Genomic DNA, 17,556 nt, shown 5'->3' with positions numbered 1-17,556 from the left:
TTTAAATTCTTCTATTATTTTGTTCTTTTTTGTGTCCACAATACATGTAGCATTTTCCGTCAACACCACATCTCGAAGGCATCAATGCGGTTCTTATCACTACCTTTCACAGTCCAGATCTTCCATCTGTATAAGAATACAGGAAACACCAATGCTTCTACCAAGCACATCTTCATTGTCTTGGATATTGCCTGATTCTGCCATATCTTAGTGAGTTTGACCATTGCGGCTCTGCCAAGAATGATTTGTCTTCTTATCTTTTTATCACACTTTCCTTTGGAAACTGATCAGAATGCCTAGGTATACATAATCACTCACTATCTCCAGATTCCTTAAGCATCCCGTAAGTTGGTTTTGATCGATGCCTTGGTGATTTATAACCATTCTTCTTCTTCTTCTTCTTCTTCTTTTCTCCCATGTTTATCTCTAGGTCAAGGTTTAGACTAATATCTCTCACTCCTGATTACCAAGTTCTTCCTCACGTCCTGCTATGAGTGTAGTATCATCTGCAAAGCATAAATTTTTCTGCTGCCAATTGAAATCCCAACATCCCAGCCATCCAGCACTCTCCTGGTTACACTCGCTGCATAGATATTGTAGAGCTGAAGTGACAGTATGCAACCTTATCTGACGCTGTTGGTCACATCGAAAAATTTCGAGTATTCACCATCTACTTTTATGGTTGCAGTATGGCTACTATAAAGACCTCTTAGTAAGGATACCAGGTGTTTTGGAGCCCCAGACTTATTGAGCTAGAGCATATATGCTTGATAATATTGAAATCGGGTGACTTGTTGACAGGGGAGATGTGACAATTCGTCCTCATGTTTACAAAACCAGTCCTGGATGATGCAAGCTGTGTAAAAAGGGATGCTGCCAACTTGGGACACAGCAACACCATTGAGGAACAACCATTGTTCCATGGGATGGACATGCAATCCTTGGGAGTAATGTGGGCTTGTAGATTACCCACATGGGCCATGCAGTACCACAATATGGCTGCTCAAATCATCACCGAACCTCTGCCATGTTTCACTTTTGGGATATAAACTCAGTTAGAAGTTAGAAACAGTGTGAAGCAAGACTCATACAACCAAATGACTTTCTTCTTTTGCTTTACAGCTTCAGCACCACATTTTCCTGTTACATCCATTTGCGTCACTATGGAACTCCTTTCATTTTGTTTTGGTTCTGATACGGTTGATGAGTGTGACATTCAGTTCTGCAGCACTTTGCATGGGTTGTTCCCTTATTTTCCGTCACAATTCTCTTCAGTGGATGCCTGTCACAATCACTCAGCACACACTTCTGTCTGCATTTTGACTTAGCAGATGATGATTTTCCACTTTCATTATGTGTGGTATAAATCTTCTATATGGCGACTCTCGAAATGTGAGACATTTCAGGTACCTGGTTACAGAATCATCCACCATACTAGCACCAACAATTTTCCCATGTTTGAATTCACTTAGCTGTGAAATAATGCACTCACAACTACAAAGTACACTGTTCTGTAAATGACTGACCATTGCAATGCATTGAGAACATTGCACAAGTGCTGTTCATGGTCAAATATAACAGCAAAACCTGAAGGCTTGATTGGTAACTGCATTTGTGTTCAAGTGTGCATTTCTCTTTGTGTTTCCATATTTTTGTCCAACCATGGTATATTTCCGATAATTATGCACTATATAATACTTGTGTGAAGAAGCAAGTGTGTATGTAATCACATCTCTCTTCAGTCCGCCATAGAGCACTACATGCTCCTACTTGGAACTGTGATAGCTGCAATGAGTAGAGATGACACATCGGGATGTCAAAAGAGTGAAACAGATACAGAATCTTTGCCCTCAATGACCGTAGCTACTGAAATATGTTTTTAACCAGTCAGTATTTGTTTGAGCACAGCATCCAAAGGGTGCACTGACAAAGACTGAAAATCTCAAGTGTGTCCAACTTTGTCACAGCAGGGATGAGTAAAAGTTACAACAGTTAAAAAAAAAAAAAAAAATTCTTCTGAGATATGCAGATATGCATGGAGTGGTTTGATCCCTTCTTCAAACATGGGAATCATCTTTCTGAGACTGGTATTACTGTTTAATCTGGATATACTTATTCTTAGAGGTGGAATGCAACTGTTTTACTCTGTCTTCCTTCTTTTTCTTCTTCTTCTTTCAAAAAATATTTTATTACCCTTTGAATTATTATTATTGTGTTCTTTCTTATTAACTTCTGTTCTGATAGGGGCAACACTATGCTTTGCATTACATGGTTTTTATATTTTCATGTGCTCTTTGATTCATGGTAGAAAGTTAATTGGTATTTTAAGATGTCATAGAATATTCCTGCCAGACAGTATGTGTAAATGTAATGTGTAATAAAATAACTGAAATAGTGAATTATTATTTGAATGTTGCAGAAACATGTTGCATTAAACTTTGAAATAAAGGATAGCAGTTAGAGTGCACTTATTGCTGGAAGAAGTGCCAAAAAGTAATAGACATTCCCAGAATGATAGATTGTGTGGTAACAGTGAGCTACTTTGCTTATTTGTATTTACACATTGCATTAAAATTGTAGGCAAAGTTAATTCACAGTTTAGATTTTGTATCTTGAAAATCATCCACTGTTCTGTACAACCTTTCTGCATTTTCTTCCTTTATGATGATTAGATTCTGTGTTAAAGGATTCAGTATGGGGTACTCTTGAGTTGAGTGTTGGATACAAAAACGAAGGGGATATGATTGTTTTCATTTAGCCCACACCAGGACTTTGTAATTTTAACATGATGTTATCATAATACAGTTTCATTTTTGAGTATTGAAATATCTTTAATTTCAGGCGTGCAACGAGCTCCAACCTGCCAATGGCTATGCGTTTCCGGAATTTGAAACGAGCAAATCCAAACAAAGCTGTTGGTGTTTACCAGTCGCATATTCATGGAAGAGGACTGTTTTGTCTGAGAGATATTGAATCTGGTGAGATGGTTATAGAGTATGCAGGTGAAGTCATTCGTTCAACTCTTACAGAGAAGAGGGAGAAATTGTATGAATCAAAAGGCATTGGTTGCTACATGTTTAGAATTGATGATCAGTTAGTGGTGGATGCTACTATGCGTGGCAATGCAGCTCGGTTCATCAATCATTCCTGTGATGTAAGTAAAGTTTTCTAGTTTCATTTATTATATCTTTGTAAACAATACATATTGATTATTATAAAACCTTTTTATTTCTATGTATCATTTAATACAGCTAACATTTTGATATTGTCGTACTTGTGGTCAAATAATGGTAAGAGATCTATTATTTCCAACAAATAAACTTACTTGCAACTATTCGCTGAAACAGGCATTGGATGTTAACGTCAAGAACTGATTTCTTAATTTTCTATTTTTAATTTTGTCTTCCCCTCCCCTCCACCCCTTCCTCCTCTTATGAGAGGTATAGGTAAAAATGAGGAGATGGTTGAATGTATTGATGGTATGTGTGTGACGAAAGGACTTAACATTTACATATTTACACCAGTGGGCAGCATGCATTGTATAAAGGGGATGGGGGTATGTGGTGTACCAGAATCATTTCTCCACCTGTTATTCAATTCATAGATAGTTTACGAGAATAACAGTTTTTGATACCCTTGTAATCAAAAGGATAGTTGCTACTCACCATATTGCGCTATATGCTGTAACACTATAATGGTGAGTAGCAACTATCCTTTTCATAATATTGTCATTACTGTATCCTGGATACTCCATTATTTAATTTTTGATGCCCCCTCTTTACAAGCCCAAATTTCCTTATTTTACTGTCTAGTTAATTAAGTAATACCCATCTTCCACAAGGTAATAGAATTAATTATTCATATTGTAATGTAGACTACTAAAGTTTCAAAAGTGAGACACATTCGTAGGGTCACCCAACAGAGTTTATTGAACATCTTTGTGATGCTCTTGGATTGACTAAGTAGTTTTTTGTCAAGAGAAACCAGTGGCTCTATCTAGACCTAGTTGTGGTGGCTATTGAATAATTCCTAAATGTGGTATTTAAAGCTCTGACAGAACGTAAATAATTGAGGAGTAAAGGAAACAACTCAACGAGTAGCGGAAGTGTTGAGTCCTCAACAGGCACACATTGCCATTGTGGATATTTTATGGATGTTGATCTATTCTCATTTGTACTTTTTTTTTAATGAAATTCAATCAGCTGTATGCATTTTAGTTCTTTACGAATCCCTATGTACGTCAGAGAGCAAGCTCCATCTTTAACATTTAGATTTTAATGGAGATCCATCATCGTGGTTAGGTGGATTTGTCGCACCTCTGTTTAATAGAAACTGAACAGGAGACAGGTACCATGAATGATTTTTCAGTTTTTATAAACCTACAAGAAAGCTTGACATGTATAAAGTATTAGAGCATACTGAAAAGTAAATACAGTGTTTTGGCCTCAGAAGTGGCTTAGAACCATGCTTCAACATACACTGCGATAAGGAAAATACAAAATCACAAATTTCATTCTCTTCTTGTGGTCGTAAATCAAATTGCTTCTGTCACACAAACATTTTCAAGCAATAAACATCTCTTCTTGTGGTCATAAATCAAATAGCTTATGTCACACGAACATTTTCAAGCATTAAACAGCTTTGTCATCCATTTTCAATAATGGTTAACCCCTGAAGAATTATAAGATACTCCTCGAGATGGTGCTTTGACAAATGAAATCACAGTTAATTCTAAAACTACACACGAATGGGTTTTCCAGTTCTCTTAATTCAAATATATTTACGTCTAAAATTTGAATTATAAGCACATAGACACACAGTGCATATGCACTTCACCCTCAGCTCTTCATGACTGCCTCTGCTAACTCAGAAGATCTTATCTCATTCAACTGTTTATTGATCAATAACTCACTATCTTTTTCAATAGCAATGATTGTTGAAGTATTAGCATAATCTTTTTCCTGTTTGCTTGTGAGCTTCTGACAATCCTCCAGGATACTCTTGTAGGTTCTTCCATTGTTGATGCAAAGTTTCCAATTTTGATATGAAGTTTTCCACCTTTTGTATCACAGTGTGTTGTTTTTCCCAATAAATCACTTCCTGCACTACTAGTGTGGCCTAAGATGCACAGTTAATTTACATATGCACTAATTGCAGAGAAAAACAGTTGTTTGGCAGATGTCAGTTCACTTCCAGTTATTTGAAGTGAGGAATACACAAGTAGACATATAACATGCTGTAAACAAATTAAAAAGATATTGCACTTGCTAATGACTGTTACTCTTGCTCAAAAGTTTAAACTAAGGAGATGGACCGGGTTGGTTCGTAAAACGACTTGAGTCAATCTGCCCTGTCTCTACCTGTTTTGAAATCGCTGACCCCTCATGTCATCTGACCTATACCAGTGAAGGAAAATTAAGGAAATTGAAGTAAGCAATCTACCTACATTTAGGCAATTGATGAATTTATCATGAAGTTAATGGTATTCCCCCCCCCCCCCCCCCCCCCTTATTTTGAAGGCCCTGGCCCCTGGTGCCTGTCCCGTTTTCCTGATGACCCCCAATTTCATGAAGCTTGTTTTTACACGGAACCGAACTAAAAAAGAGGGTACCCAAAAATCGTCAAAGATTTAAAAAAGTGCCATATAACACACAACTAGCTTAGGTCTTTGATTCATAATCTAAATGTCTTTGGTCCTGGGTTCGATCCCTGCCACTGCCTAAATTTTGATAAATAATCAGCATTGGCGGCCAAAGATTTCCGGCATATGAAGTCAGCCTCATTCTGCCAACGGCCTTGTCAAAGAGGGCGGAGGAGCGGATAGAGGTTCAGGGCACTCTCTTGTCCTAGGGGTGGGAAATTGCCCCTAAAGGCGGAAGAATCAGCAATGATCAATGACATGAGGATGCAGAAGGCAATGGAAACCACTGCATTAAAGACATGTAACGTGTATCCATGGGACATGTGGCCTGTAGTTGAAGAAGTGTCATGATGATCTCTCCATTGGCAAAAGATTCCGGAATAGTCCCCCATTCGGATCTCTGGGAGAGGACTGCAAAGGGGGAGGTTACCATGAGAAAAAGATTGAATAATCAATGAAAGGGTAATGTTCTACGAGTCGGGGCGTGAAATGTCAGAAGCTTGAACGTGGTAGGGAAACTAGAAAATCTGAAAAGGGAAATGCAAAGGCTCAATCTAGATATAGTAGGGGTCAGTGAAGTGAAGTTCAAGGAAGACAAGGATTTCTGGTCAGATGATTATTAGGTAATAGCAACAGCAGCAGAAAATGGTATAACAGGTGTAGGATTCATTATGAATGGGAAGGTAGGGCAGAGAGTGTGTTACTGTGAACAGTTCAGTGACCGGGTTGTTCTAATCAGAATCGACAGCAGACCAACACCGACAACGATAGTTCAGGTATACATGCCGACATCGCAAGCTGAAGATGAACAGATAGAGAAAGTGTGTGAGGATATTGAAAGGGTAATGAAGTATGTAAAGGGGGACAAAAATCTAATAGTCATGGGTGACTGGAATGCAGTTGTAGGGGAAGAAGTAGAAGAAGAGGTTACAGGAGAATATGGGCTTGGGACAAGGAATGAAAGAGGAGAAAGACTAATTGAGTTCTGTAACAAGTTTCAGCTAGTAATAGCGAATACCCTGTTCAAGAATCACAAGAGGAGGAGGTATACTTGGAAAAGGCCGGGAGATATGGGAAGATTTCAATTAGATTACATCATGGTCAGACAGAGATTCCAAAATCAGATACTGGATTGTAAGGCGTACCCAGGAGCAGATACAGACTCAGATCACAATATAGTAGTGATGAAGAGTAGGCTGAAGTTCAAGACATTCTAAGGAATGACGAGATACGTTTGAAGTTCTCTAATTCTATAGATACAGCAATAAGGAATAGCGCAATAGGCAACACAGTTGAAGAGGAATGGACATCTCTAAAAAGGGCCATCACAGAAGTTGGGAAGGAAAACATAGGTACAAAGAAGGTAGCTGCGAAGAAACCATGGGTAACAGAAGAAATACTTCAGTTGATTGATGAAAGGAGGAAGTACAAACATGTTCTGGGAAAATCAGGAATACAGAAATACAAGTCGCTGAGGAATGAAATAAATAGGAAGTGCAGGGAAGCTATGATGAAATGGCTGCAGGAAAAATGTGAAGACATCGAAAAAGATATGATTGTTGGAAGGACAGACTCAGCATACAGGAAAGTCAAAACAAAAGCAACGGTGGTAACATTAAGAGTGCAATGGGAATTCCACTGTTAAATGCAGAGGAGAGAGCAGATAGGTGGAAAGAATACATTGAAAGCCTCTTTGAGGGTGAAGATTTGTCTGATGTGATAGAAGAAGAAACAGAAGTCGATTTAGAAGAGATAGGGGATCCAGTATTAGAATAGGAATTTAAAAGAGCTTTAGAGGACTTACGGTCAGATAAGGCAGAAGGGATAGATAACATTCCATCAGAATTTCTAAAATCATTAGGGGAAGTGGCAACAAAACGACTATTCATGTTGGTGTGTGGAATATATGAGTCTGGTGACATACCATCTGACTTTCGGAAAAGCATCATCCACACAATTCCAAAGACGGCAAGAGCTGACAAGTGCGAGAATTATTGCACAATCAGCTTAACAGCTCATGCATCAAAGCTGCTTACAAGAATAATATACAGAAGAATGGAATAGTAAATTGAGAATGCGCTAGGTGACGATCAGTTTGGCTTTAGGAAAAGTAAAGGCACGAGAGAGGCAATTCTGATGTTACTGCTAATAATGGAAGCAAGGCTAAAGAAAAATCAAGACACGTTCCTAGGATTTGTCGACCTGGAAAAAGCGTTCAACAATATAAAATGGTGCAAGCTGTTCGAGATTCTGAAAAAAGTAGGGATAAGCTATAGGGAGAGATGGGTCATATACAATATGTACAACAACCAAGAGGGAATAATAAGAGTGGACGATCAAGAACGAAGTGCTCGTATTAAGAAGGGCATAAGACAAGGTTGTAGCCTTTTGCCCCTACTCTTCAATCTGTACATCGAGGAAGCAATGATGGAAATAAAAGAAAGGTTCAGGGGTGGAATTAAAATATAAGGTGAAAGGATATCAATGATACGATTCGCTGATGACATTGCTATCCTGAGTGAAAGTGAAGAAGAATTAAATGATCTGCTGAACGGAATGAACAGTCTAATGAGTACACAGTATGGTTTGAGAGTAAATCGGAGAAAGATGAATGTAATGAGAAGTAGTAGAAATGAGAACAGCGAGAAACTTAACATCAGGATTGATGGTCACGAAGTCAATGAAGTTAAGGAATTCTGCTACCTAGGCAGTAAAATAACCAATGACGGACGGAGCAAGGAGGACATCAAAAGCAGACTCGCTATGGCAAAAAAGGCATTTCTGGCCAAGAGAAGTCTACTAATATCAAATACCGGCCTTAATTTGAGGAAGAAATTGCTGAGGATGTACGTCTGGAGTACAGCATTGTATGGTAGTGAAATATGGACTGTGGGAAAACCGGAACAGAAGAGAATCGAAGCATTTGAGATGTGGTGCTATAGACGAATGTTGATAATTAGGTGGACTGATAAGGTAAGGAATGAGGAGGTTCTACGCAGAATCGGAGAGGAAAGGAATATGTGGAAAACACTGATAAGGAGAAGGGACAGGATGATAGGACATCTGCTAAGACATGAGGGAATGACTTCCATGGTATTAGAGGGAGCTGTAGAGGGCAAAAACTGTAGATGAAGACAGAGATTGGAATACGTCAAGCAAATAATTGAGGACGTAGGTTGCAAGTGCTACTCTGAGATGAAGGGGTTAGCACAGTAGACTGATGACAAAAAAAAAAAAAAAAAAAAAAAAATTATTGAGAGCATGTAATGTTCCTTCAAAATCCTTTGCCTGCATATTGGTGATAACTGTATCTGACAGATCCCAAGAACTGCAATATTTCAGCCTTTTCTTAATGTGATTGTGTAGTTGATACCAACATTGTGGTATATGTCTGTAACAGTGTTGACATGTTGATCCTACCTGCTATTAACTGCATATGATATTAATGATTTATCATTAGATTTGGCTGAAAACAATAACAGAATGATAAAGGAGCCAAATTACAATGTTTGAGAATGAGAATGAGCATTACTGGTATCTGCAAAATGGAGGTCTTCCCAAAGAATTTCAAATACAAGAAAGAAAACAAAATAATAATTTAATATTAAATGCATACTAATATAATAATGACCTACCAGAGCTGCATGTTACATTTTATCTACTGCTACCAGTTTCAAGTTGATGGCTCACTCTCAGGCAACAGGTAGATACATAAAGCTATTGTCAGCACACATATATAAACCGGGTGATCAAAAAGTCAGTGTAAATTTGGAAACTTAATAAACCACAGAATAATGTAGATAGAGAGGTAAAAATTGATACACATGCTTGGAATGACATGGGGTTTTATTAGAACAAAAAAAAGTTCACAAAATGTTCAACAGATGGCGCTGGACAGCAAAACGTCAGTGACTGCACATGACAATCATGTACGAGGGTCAGTCAAAAAGTAATGCCTCCTATTTTTTTTTCTACGTTTAATTGTCAGGAAATTTAAATGCAATTACATAGGTTGAAAACCACAACATTGAGGATCATTTTGTCATTTTTCAATGTAATCTCCGCCCATCTCTACAGTTTTGGTCCATCTTTGAACAAGGGCATGTATCCCAGCACGGTAAAAATCACAGCTCTGCTTCCTAAGCCATTGACACACGGATGTTTTGACGGCCTCCTCATCTTCAAAATGAATCCCACGATGAGCTTCTTTTAGTGGCCTGAACAGATGGAAGTCTGATGGTGCCAGGTCAGGGCTGTATGGGGGATGAGGCAAAACTTCCCATCCAATTTTGACAATCTCGTCAAAGGTGTGACGACTGGTGTGTGGTCTTGCATTGTCATGCAAAAGAAGAACATCTGCCATTGATTTTGTTGGGCGAACTCGCTGAAGACGTGCTTTAAGTTTTTTGAGGGTTGTGACGTATTGAACAGAATTTATTGTGCATCCCTGCTCCAAAAAATCAACCAGAATCACACCCTCTGTATCCCAGAAAACTGTTGCCATAACTTTCCCTGCCGATCGCACAGTTTTGAATTTTTGCTTCCTCGGCGAGCTTGTGTGACACCACTCCATTGACTGCCTCTTTGATTCGGGTTCAAAAAAATGCACCCATGTTTCGTCCCCGGTTACAATTTTTTTCAGAAACTCATCTCCCTCCAAACGGAAGCGCTGCAAGTGTTTGGAGGCTATTGTTTTCCTTGCCTCTTTATTCTGATCGGTTAACATTCTTGGAACCCACCGTGCACAAACTTTTGAGTACCCCAATTGTTTAATAATCGTGATCACACTGCCTTTACTAAGAGAAATAATGCGACACACTTCATCTGCAGTCACCCGACGGTCACCACGAATGACGTCATCAACTTGCTGAATGTCGTGTGGAGTCACTGCACTCACCGGCCTGCCGCTCCGCTTTTCGTCAGTCAACGGTGTTTGCCCTTCAGCTTCCTTACAACGACGAACCCATCGTCTAACAGTGCTGACATCCACTGTCACAACACCATACACCTTCTTCAGTCTTTCATGAATGCGTATGGGCGTTTCACCTTCTACATTCAAGAATTCAATCACACAACACTGTCTCAAACGAACATCGATGTCGGCCATCTTACAAACTTCTGCTGTGCTGCCACCTGTTGACACAGAAAGTTACTACTGCAGTGGATTGCAGAAGAAGGTTTGAGGAATGGCGCCAAATTCAAATTTTTCACTTAACTTAATTTTTTTAAGTAGAAAAAAAATGGGAGGCATTACTTTTTGACCGACCCTCGTATAAAAGGAGCTGTAATGAGAGAGAGAATCAGATGCACCAGTAGTCTCAGCATGTTGACGTTACCTGAAAAGACACTTTTAGTGAAGCTGTATTATCAGAATGGGGAATGTGCTAGTTCAGCGTTACGATCCTATCGCCATAGGAAGGGGATTCGAATGGGTACAGGTCTGTTGACAAATGCAGCTGTGGCGAGAATGATTTCGTAGTTCGAAGTCACGGGTTGTCTAGATGATAGACCCCACAGTGGCACAAGGCGTAATGCTGCTGAGACAGTTCAGGAAGAAATGGAGACTGTAGCGGGTTCATCTATGCACAGGGAAGTCAGCACTCGTGCAGTCGCACATCACACCGGCATTCCATACACTACTGTTTGGTTGACACTTAGGCGTACCCTCTGATGCTATCCGTACAAAATCCATCGGCATCACTTGATCTATATGACACTTACCATACTCAAACAGAATTTTAAAGATTCCCAAATTTGTGTTTGTAGATTGTGCGCTACATTTCTCAGAAGATTGATTGTTTTGGGCAGTGTGGAGGGATAACTTTCACAACACAGTTCTTCATGATTATGATTATTTTTTAAGAACTAGTTTTCACTAATAAAAGAAGAGCTATCAACTAGAGAACACCAGTAGCCTCTTCACCTTCCCTCTGTCTTTCTAGAGTTGTGGCATTACATATATCCGTTATTGCTTAATAATACAGACAGTATATTGGGAAATAAAGTCATGTGTGGATGAGATTATTTTTATGCAAGATGGTGCACCTCCACACATTGCAAATCCAGTAAAGCAGATGCTGAAGTGCCGTTTCGGAAATGCTAGAATTATTAGCCACCATTGCCATACAGCCTGGCCATCTCAATCACCTGATGTTAATCCTTGTGGCTTCTGGCTGTGGGGCTGCATGAAAGACGTTTTGTTCAGTGTTCCGATAGCAAAGTTTAGCTGCATTCAAGGCACACATTTGTCTACATCTACATCCATACTGTGCAAGCCACCTGACAGTGTGTGGTGGAGGGTACCCTGAGTACCTCTATCAGTTCTCCCTTCTATTCCACTCTCGTATTGTTCGTGGAAAGAAGGATTGTCGGTATGCCTCTGTGTGGCTCTAATCTCTCTGATTTTATCCTCATTGTCTCTTCATGAGATATATGTAGGAGGGAGCAATATACTGCTTGACTCCTCGGCAAAGGTATGTTCTCAAAACTCCAAGAAAAGCCCATACCGAGCTACTGAGCATCTCTCGTGCACATTCTTCCACTGGAGTTTATCTATCATATCCGTAAGGCTTTTGCGATTACTAAATGATCCAGTAATGTAGCGCGCTGCTCTCTGTTGGATCTTCTCTATCTCTTCTATCAACCCTATCTGGTACGGATCCCACACTGCTGAGCAGTATTCAAGCAGTGGGCAAACAAGCATTCTGTAACCTACTTCCTTTTTTTTCTGATGGCATTTCCTTAGGACTGTTCCAATGAATCTCAGTCTGGCTTCTGCTTTACCGAAGGTCAACTTTATATGATAATTCCATTTTAAATCACTCCTATTGCCTACTCCCAGATAATTTATGGAATTAACTCCTTCCAGTTGCTGACCAGCTAGTTTGTAGCTAAATGATAAGGGATCTATCTTTCTATGTATTCGCAGCACATTACACTTGTCTACATTGAGATTCAATTGCCATTCTCTGCACCATGCGTCAATTCACTGCAGATCCTCCTGCATTTCAGTACAATTTCCAATTGTTACAACCTCTCGATACACCACAGCATCATCTGCAAAAAGCCTCAGTGGACTTCTGATGTCATCCACAAGGTCATTTATGTATATTATGAATAGCAACGGTCCTATGACACTCCCCTGCAGCACACCTGAAATCATTCACACTTAAGAAGACTTCTCTCCATTGAGAATGGCACGCTGCGTTCTGTTATCTAGGAACTCTTCAATCCAATCACACAATTGGTTTGATAGTTCATATGCTCTTACTTTGTTCATTAAACAACTGTGGGGAACTGTATCGAACGCCTTGCGGAAGTCAAGAAACACGGCATCTACCTGGGAACCCATGTCTATGGCCCTCTGAGTCTCGTGGATGAATAGCGTGACCTGGGTTTCCCACGACCGTCTTTTTCAAAACTCATGCTGATTCCTACAGAGTAGATTTCTAGTCTGCAGAAAAGTCATGACGCTCCACATAATATGTGTTCCAAAATTCTACAACTGATCGAAGTTAGAGATATAGGTCTATAGTTCAGCACATCTGTTCGATGTCCCTTCTTGAAAATGGGGATGACCTGTGCCCTTTTCCAATCCTTTGGAATGCTACGCTCTTCTAGAGATCTACAGTACACCTCTGCGAGAATGGGGGCAAGTTCCTTCATGTCCTCTGTGTAAAATCGCACTGGTATCCCATGAGGTCCAGCGGCCTTTCTTCTTTTGAGCAATTTTAATTGTTTCTCTATCCCTCTGTCATCTATTTCGATATCTACCATTTTGTCATCTGTGTGACAATCTAGGGAAGGAACTAAAGTGCAATCTTCCTCTGTGAAACAGCTTTGGAAAAAGACATTTAGTATTTCAGCCTTTAGTCTGTCATCCTCTGTTTCAGTACCATTTTGGTCACAGAGTGTCTGGATATTTTGTTTTGCTCCACCTACCGCTTTGACATAAGGCCAAAATTTCTTAGGATTTTCTGCCAAGTCAGTTCATAGAACTTTACTTTCGAATTCATTGAACATCTCTCGCATAGTCCCTCTGACACTACATTTCGCTTCCCGTAATTTTTGTTTGTCTGCAAGGCTTTGGCTATGTTTATGTTTGCTGTGAAGTTCCCTTTGCTTCCGCAGCAGTTTTCTAACTCGGTTGTTGTAACACGGTGGCTCTTTTCCATCTCTTATGATCTTGATTGGCACATACTCATCTAATGCATATTGTACTATGGTTTTGAACTTAGTCCACTGATCCTCAACGCTATCTGTACTTGAGACAAAACTTCTGTGTTGAGCCATCAGGTACTCTGTAATCTGCTTTTTGTCACTTTTGCTAAACAGAAAAATCTTCCTACCTTTTTTAATATTTCTATTTACGGCTTAAATCATCGATGCAGTAACCGCTTTATCATCACTGACTCCCTGTTCTGCATTAACTGTTTCAAATAGTTCGGATCTGTTTGTCACCAGAAGGTCTAATATGTTATCACTTCGAGTCATTTCTCTGTTTAGCTGCTCAAGGTAGTTTTCAGATAAGGCACTTTAAAAAATTTCGCTGGATTCTTTGTCCCTGCCACCCGTTATGAACTTTATGTTTCCCAGTCTATATCCAGCAAATTAAAATCTCCACCCAGAACTATAACATGGTGGGGAAATCTACATGAAATATTTTGCAAATTATCCTTCAGGTGCTCAGCCTCTATAGCTGCTGAGCTAGGGGGCCTATAGAGACATCCAATTACCATGTCTGGGCCTGCTTTAACCGTGACCTTCACCCAAATTATTTCACACTTCGTATCTTCGTCGATTTCCTTCAATACTATTGCACTTCTAATTGCTATAAACATGCCTCCCCCTTCACTGTCCAGCCTGTCTCTGCAGTATACATTCAAATCTGAGTATTGGATTTCATTACATTGCTAACACATTGTGAACCTCACTTCGGAAACACTTTGATTAGTTGTGGAACATGCTGTTTCTTGATTTCAGCTTGTTGCAGAAAATGGTGGACAACGTAGTGAACATGTTTTGTGCCAGTCATACATAAATTAATGACCCAATCTGATTTTGACTGATGCTTTTTATGCCGGTTTTGGCCTCAGGACAGTTAAAAAGCCAATGAGATTGATGATTTTTATGCAATTTTTGGTCTCAGGATGATTAAAAACCTATTTTTCCCATACAATGTGATATGACCTTGCCGTGGTATATGGGCTTATGTAACTAACACTATCACACCTGTACACCCATGTACACTGAGTAGTGCAGTTTGTTTAATGCCGAACGTACAACTTAGGCGTTGTTGTATGATTCATTTGTCATTTGTAGTCAACCACTATTAAATTATGATGCTTACAGTGCCATATATGCTGCATTTTGTAACTATTTATTTTTCTTCTGCAGTACGCTTTCCCCCTTCTCCGATAATATTCTGTTGCAATTTGATGCCATTCTGATCAGTGGTGTTATTTGTACAGCGGTTTGAAAGTTTAACTTTAATTGTAATCACCCTGTACGTGTTCATGGGTAGCTGCCTTACAGGAACCCAGGCAAATATTTTTAGATTAATTGGAAAGTAAATTTTTCTGCGAATAAATCCAGTGGGCAGACGATGTCTTCTTATTGTCATGATGTTGATGATACACTCATTCTATTTCTTGGAAATAATGACAAAATTTAACTAATTTCACCAACAAATTAATAAAATGTGTAACAGCATCAAATTTACCATTGGATATGAAACAGGCAAGAACAAAAACTTCTTAGACATAAAAACAGCTAACGATAATGGTGACCATAAAATTGCCACATGTTGTAAACCAACAACAAATGACTATAATTCATCATGTGACCCACCAGCACATAAAACAGCACAGCGGCTATGATTCTAATATACTCCATGTACAGAAAGAAAATTAGGGCCAAATGTGCAACATAAATGAAAAAATTACTGTAGCAAAAGTAGAAAGAAAAAAGAAAGAAAAAATTGTGATGCCTCCATGTATGGGAAATATTTCTCAAAAAATAAGTGAAACCTTCTGTACTACTTATGTTAAAATTAGCATCTGCACAGAGAATAAACAAGGGATGAAGATAATGGACAAAATTCAAAAACATGACCAATCAAAAGTATGCAAAGACCACTCAAAAGTATGTAAAATTAAGTGCAGTGACTGTGATGTATTCCAAATGGGATAAACAGGATGAAAATTTACAACATACAAAGGACATACCAAAATCATAAACAACATCTCCACTTTTAGTATACATCTACGAGAAAAACTACACTCTGCACAAAAAAACAGAGTTCAGAAATAATAAATATATTAAGAACTTAAACAAAATTGTTATTGGTGACAAATAATTCAGAACAAAAGACAATCCTGTATTTTAGATACAATATAAATTGATTTTTATTAAAGGTGTAAATTTAATAGCAAACTATATTTCTGACACACGAATGGTTAATGTAACAACTATGCACAAGTATCACAAAATAAAAGACCATATTTGAAAAATAATATATAAGATCTTATTACCTAAGTAAGAACTTATAATACAACCATATGTACATAGATGTATGAGCTAACAATAGCTTGAGTGTATCTAGGTACTCTTTGAGAGTGAGCCAGTACTCAAAACCAGTAAAAAAAACTGAGCTCTGGTGCTCCTTTATGATATATATATGTATACTACATTTCATACAGTTTTTTGAGGGTGTAGAGCAGAAAAAAACAAAAAAAAATTTAAATAAATTTTCTTGGCATAGCACTGACAAACAAAAATGGTAAGACAGTGTTTCAGTTTGTGCAGGAAACATACAGACACAATATTATGCTTCACATTGACACCTGCTGCTTTAAAAAAGTCTGTTCTGGACTTTTCCATGTGTTAAAGACTTTATGAATGCGCAACCATGTTACTGCTGCATATTTTATCAGATAATCCTCCAGTCGTTTCTTATCTCTCTGAATCCAGAAAAGAACTTCCTCAGTCCATCTATCACGCATTCATTTAACTACATGTCTTTCCAGCCACTTCATTCTTATAACAGCCCAAATTACGTCTTCTGCTCCAGTCTCCTCTGAGTGAGATGGTGCAAGATTTAGACACTGGACCCGTATTTGGGGGAAATCTTCATACAGCCGGGGTGGCCACCCTTTTTGGCAGGTGTGCCAAATTTTTGAAAGCGAATTTCCTCGCAGGCTGCATTACCAGTTTTTGTTGTATGAACCAAAACAACTAAGAAATATTAATTTACTTTTTAAAGAAAATAAAACAAATCTGAGGAAAGAACATTTATTATAAAATTTAATGAAATACATTGTTAGAGGGATGTCTGGCTTTGACTGACTGAACTGAGCAAGCCAGTGTTGATGTCAACTGAAGTTGTTGCTACATGCAAGCAATTTTTCAGATGAACATCAGTAATTCGTGTTCTCATTTGTGTTTTGGTGTAATTCATCCAACTATAAAGCTGTTCACACTCATAAGTGTTTCCAAATAATCAAATTATTTTTAAAGCATGTTGTAAAATGCTGGCTATTTCTAATTGTCCAAATATGTTTTATAGAACTCTTCCAAAGCACCATGATAAAATTTCTCTTTTAACTGTGCGTCACATCACATCACATTTCACAGCATTCCATTTGCAAAAGCCTCTGTGAACTCATTTCTATGGAGAATGGCATAGAAAGTATAGAAAAATAGCAGACGATGTTTCATAAAATTTTGAAATCGGTGTTTGAATTCATGTTTTAAATCAGATATCAAAGAAGCATATTTAACCACTGCCGGCTGTGTGACATATGATTGCTTTGACAGTGTAGGAAAATGGGTGAAGTTCTTTGTTTGTAATTATTGTTCCCAAAACCCAAGTTTCATTTTGAATGTGAAAATAAAATAATCCAGGACATTGTTCA

At 38.5% G+C, this 17,556-nt stretch overlaps 1 protein-coding gene across 1 annotated transcript in view; it reads left to right on the top strand.

The window, feature by feature from the left end:
- Positions 1 to 17,556, top strand: part of LOC126297970 (histone-lysine N-methyltransferase trithorax-like) — a 116,012-nt gene that overhangs the window by 84,767 nt on the left and 13,689 nt on the right. The window contains exon 10 of the mRNA XM_049989286.1: positions 2,842 to 3,154. Coding sequence (XP_049845243.1) covers positions 2,842 to 3,154 — 313 coding nt within the window. The remainder of the gene's footprint in view (positions 1 to 2,841; positions 3,155 to 17,556) is intronic.

This window comes from Schistocerca gregaria, chromosome X, assembly GCF_023897955.1.
Source record: "Schistocerca gregaria isolate iqSchGreg1 chromosome X, iqSchGreg1.2, whole genome shotgun sequence".
In the NCBI taxonomy this organism is placed as follows: domain Eukaryota; kingdom Metazoa; phylum Arthropoda; class Insecta; order Orthoptera; family Acrididae; genus Schistocerca; species Schistocerca gregaria.
The sequence above is the reverse complement of the archived record's forward strand: the minus strand, read 5'-3'. Positions and strand labels throughout refer to the sequence as shown.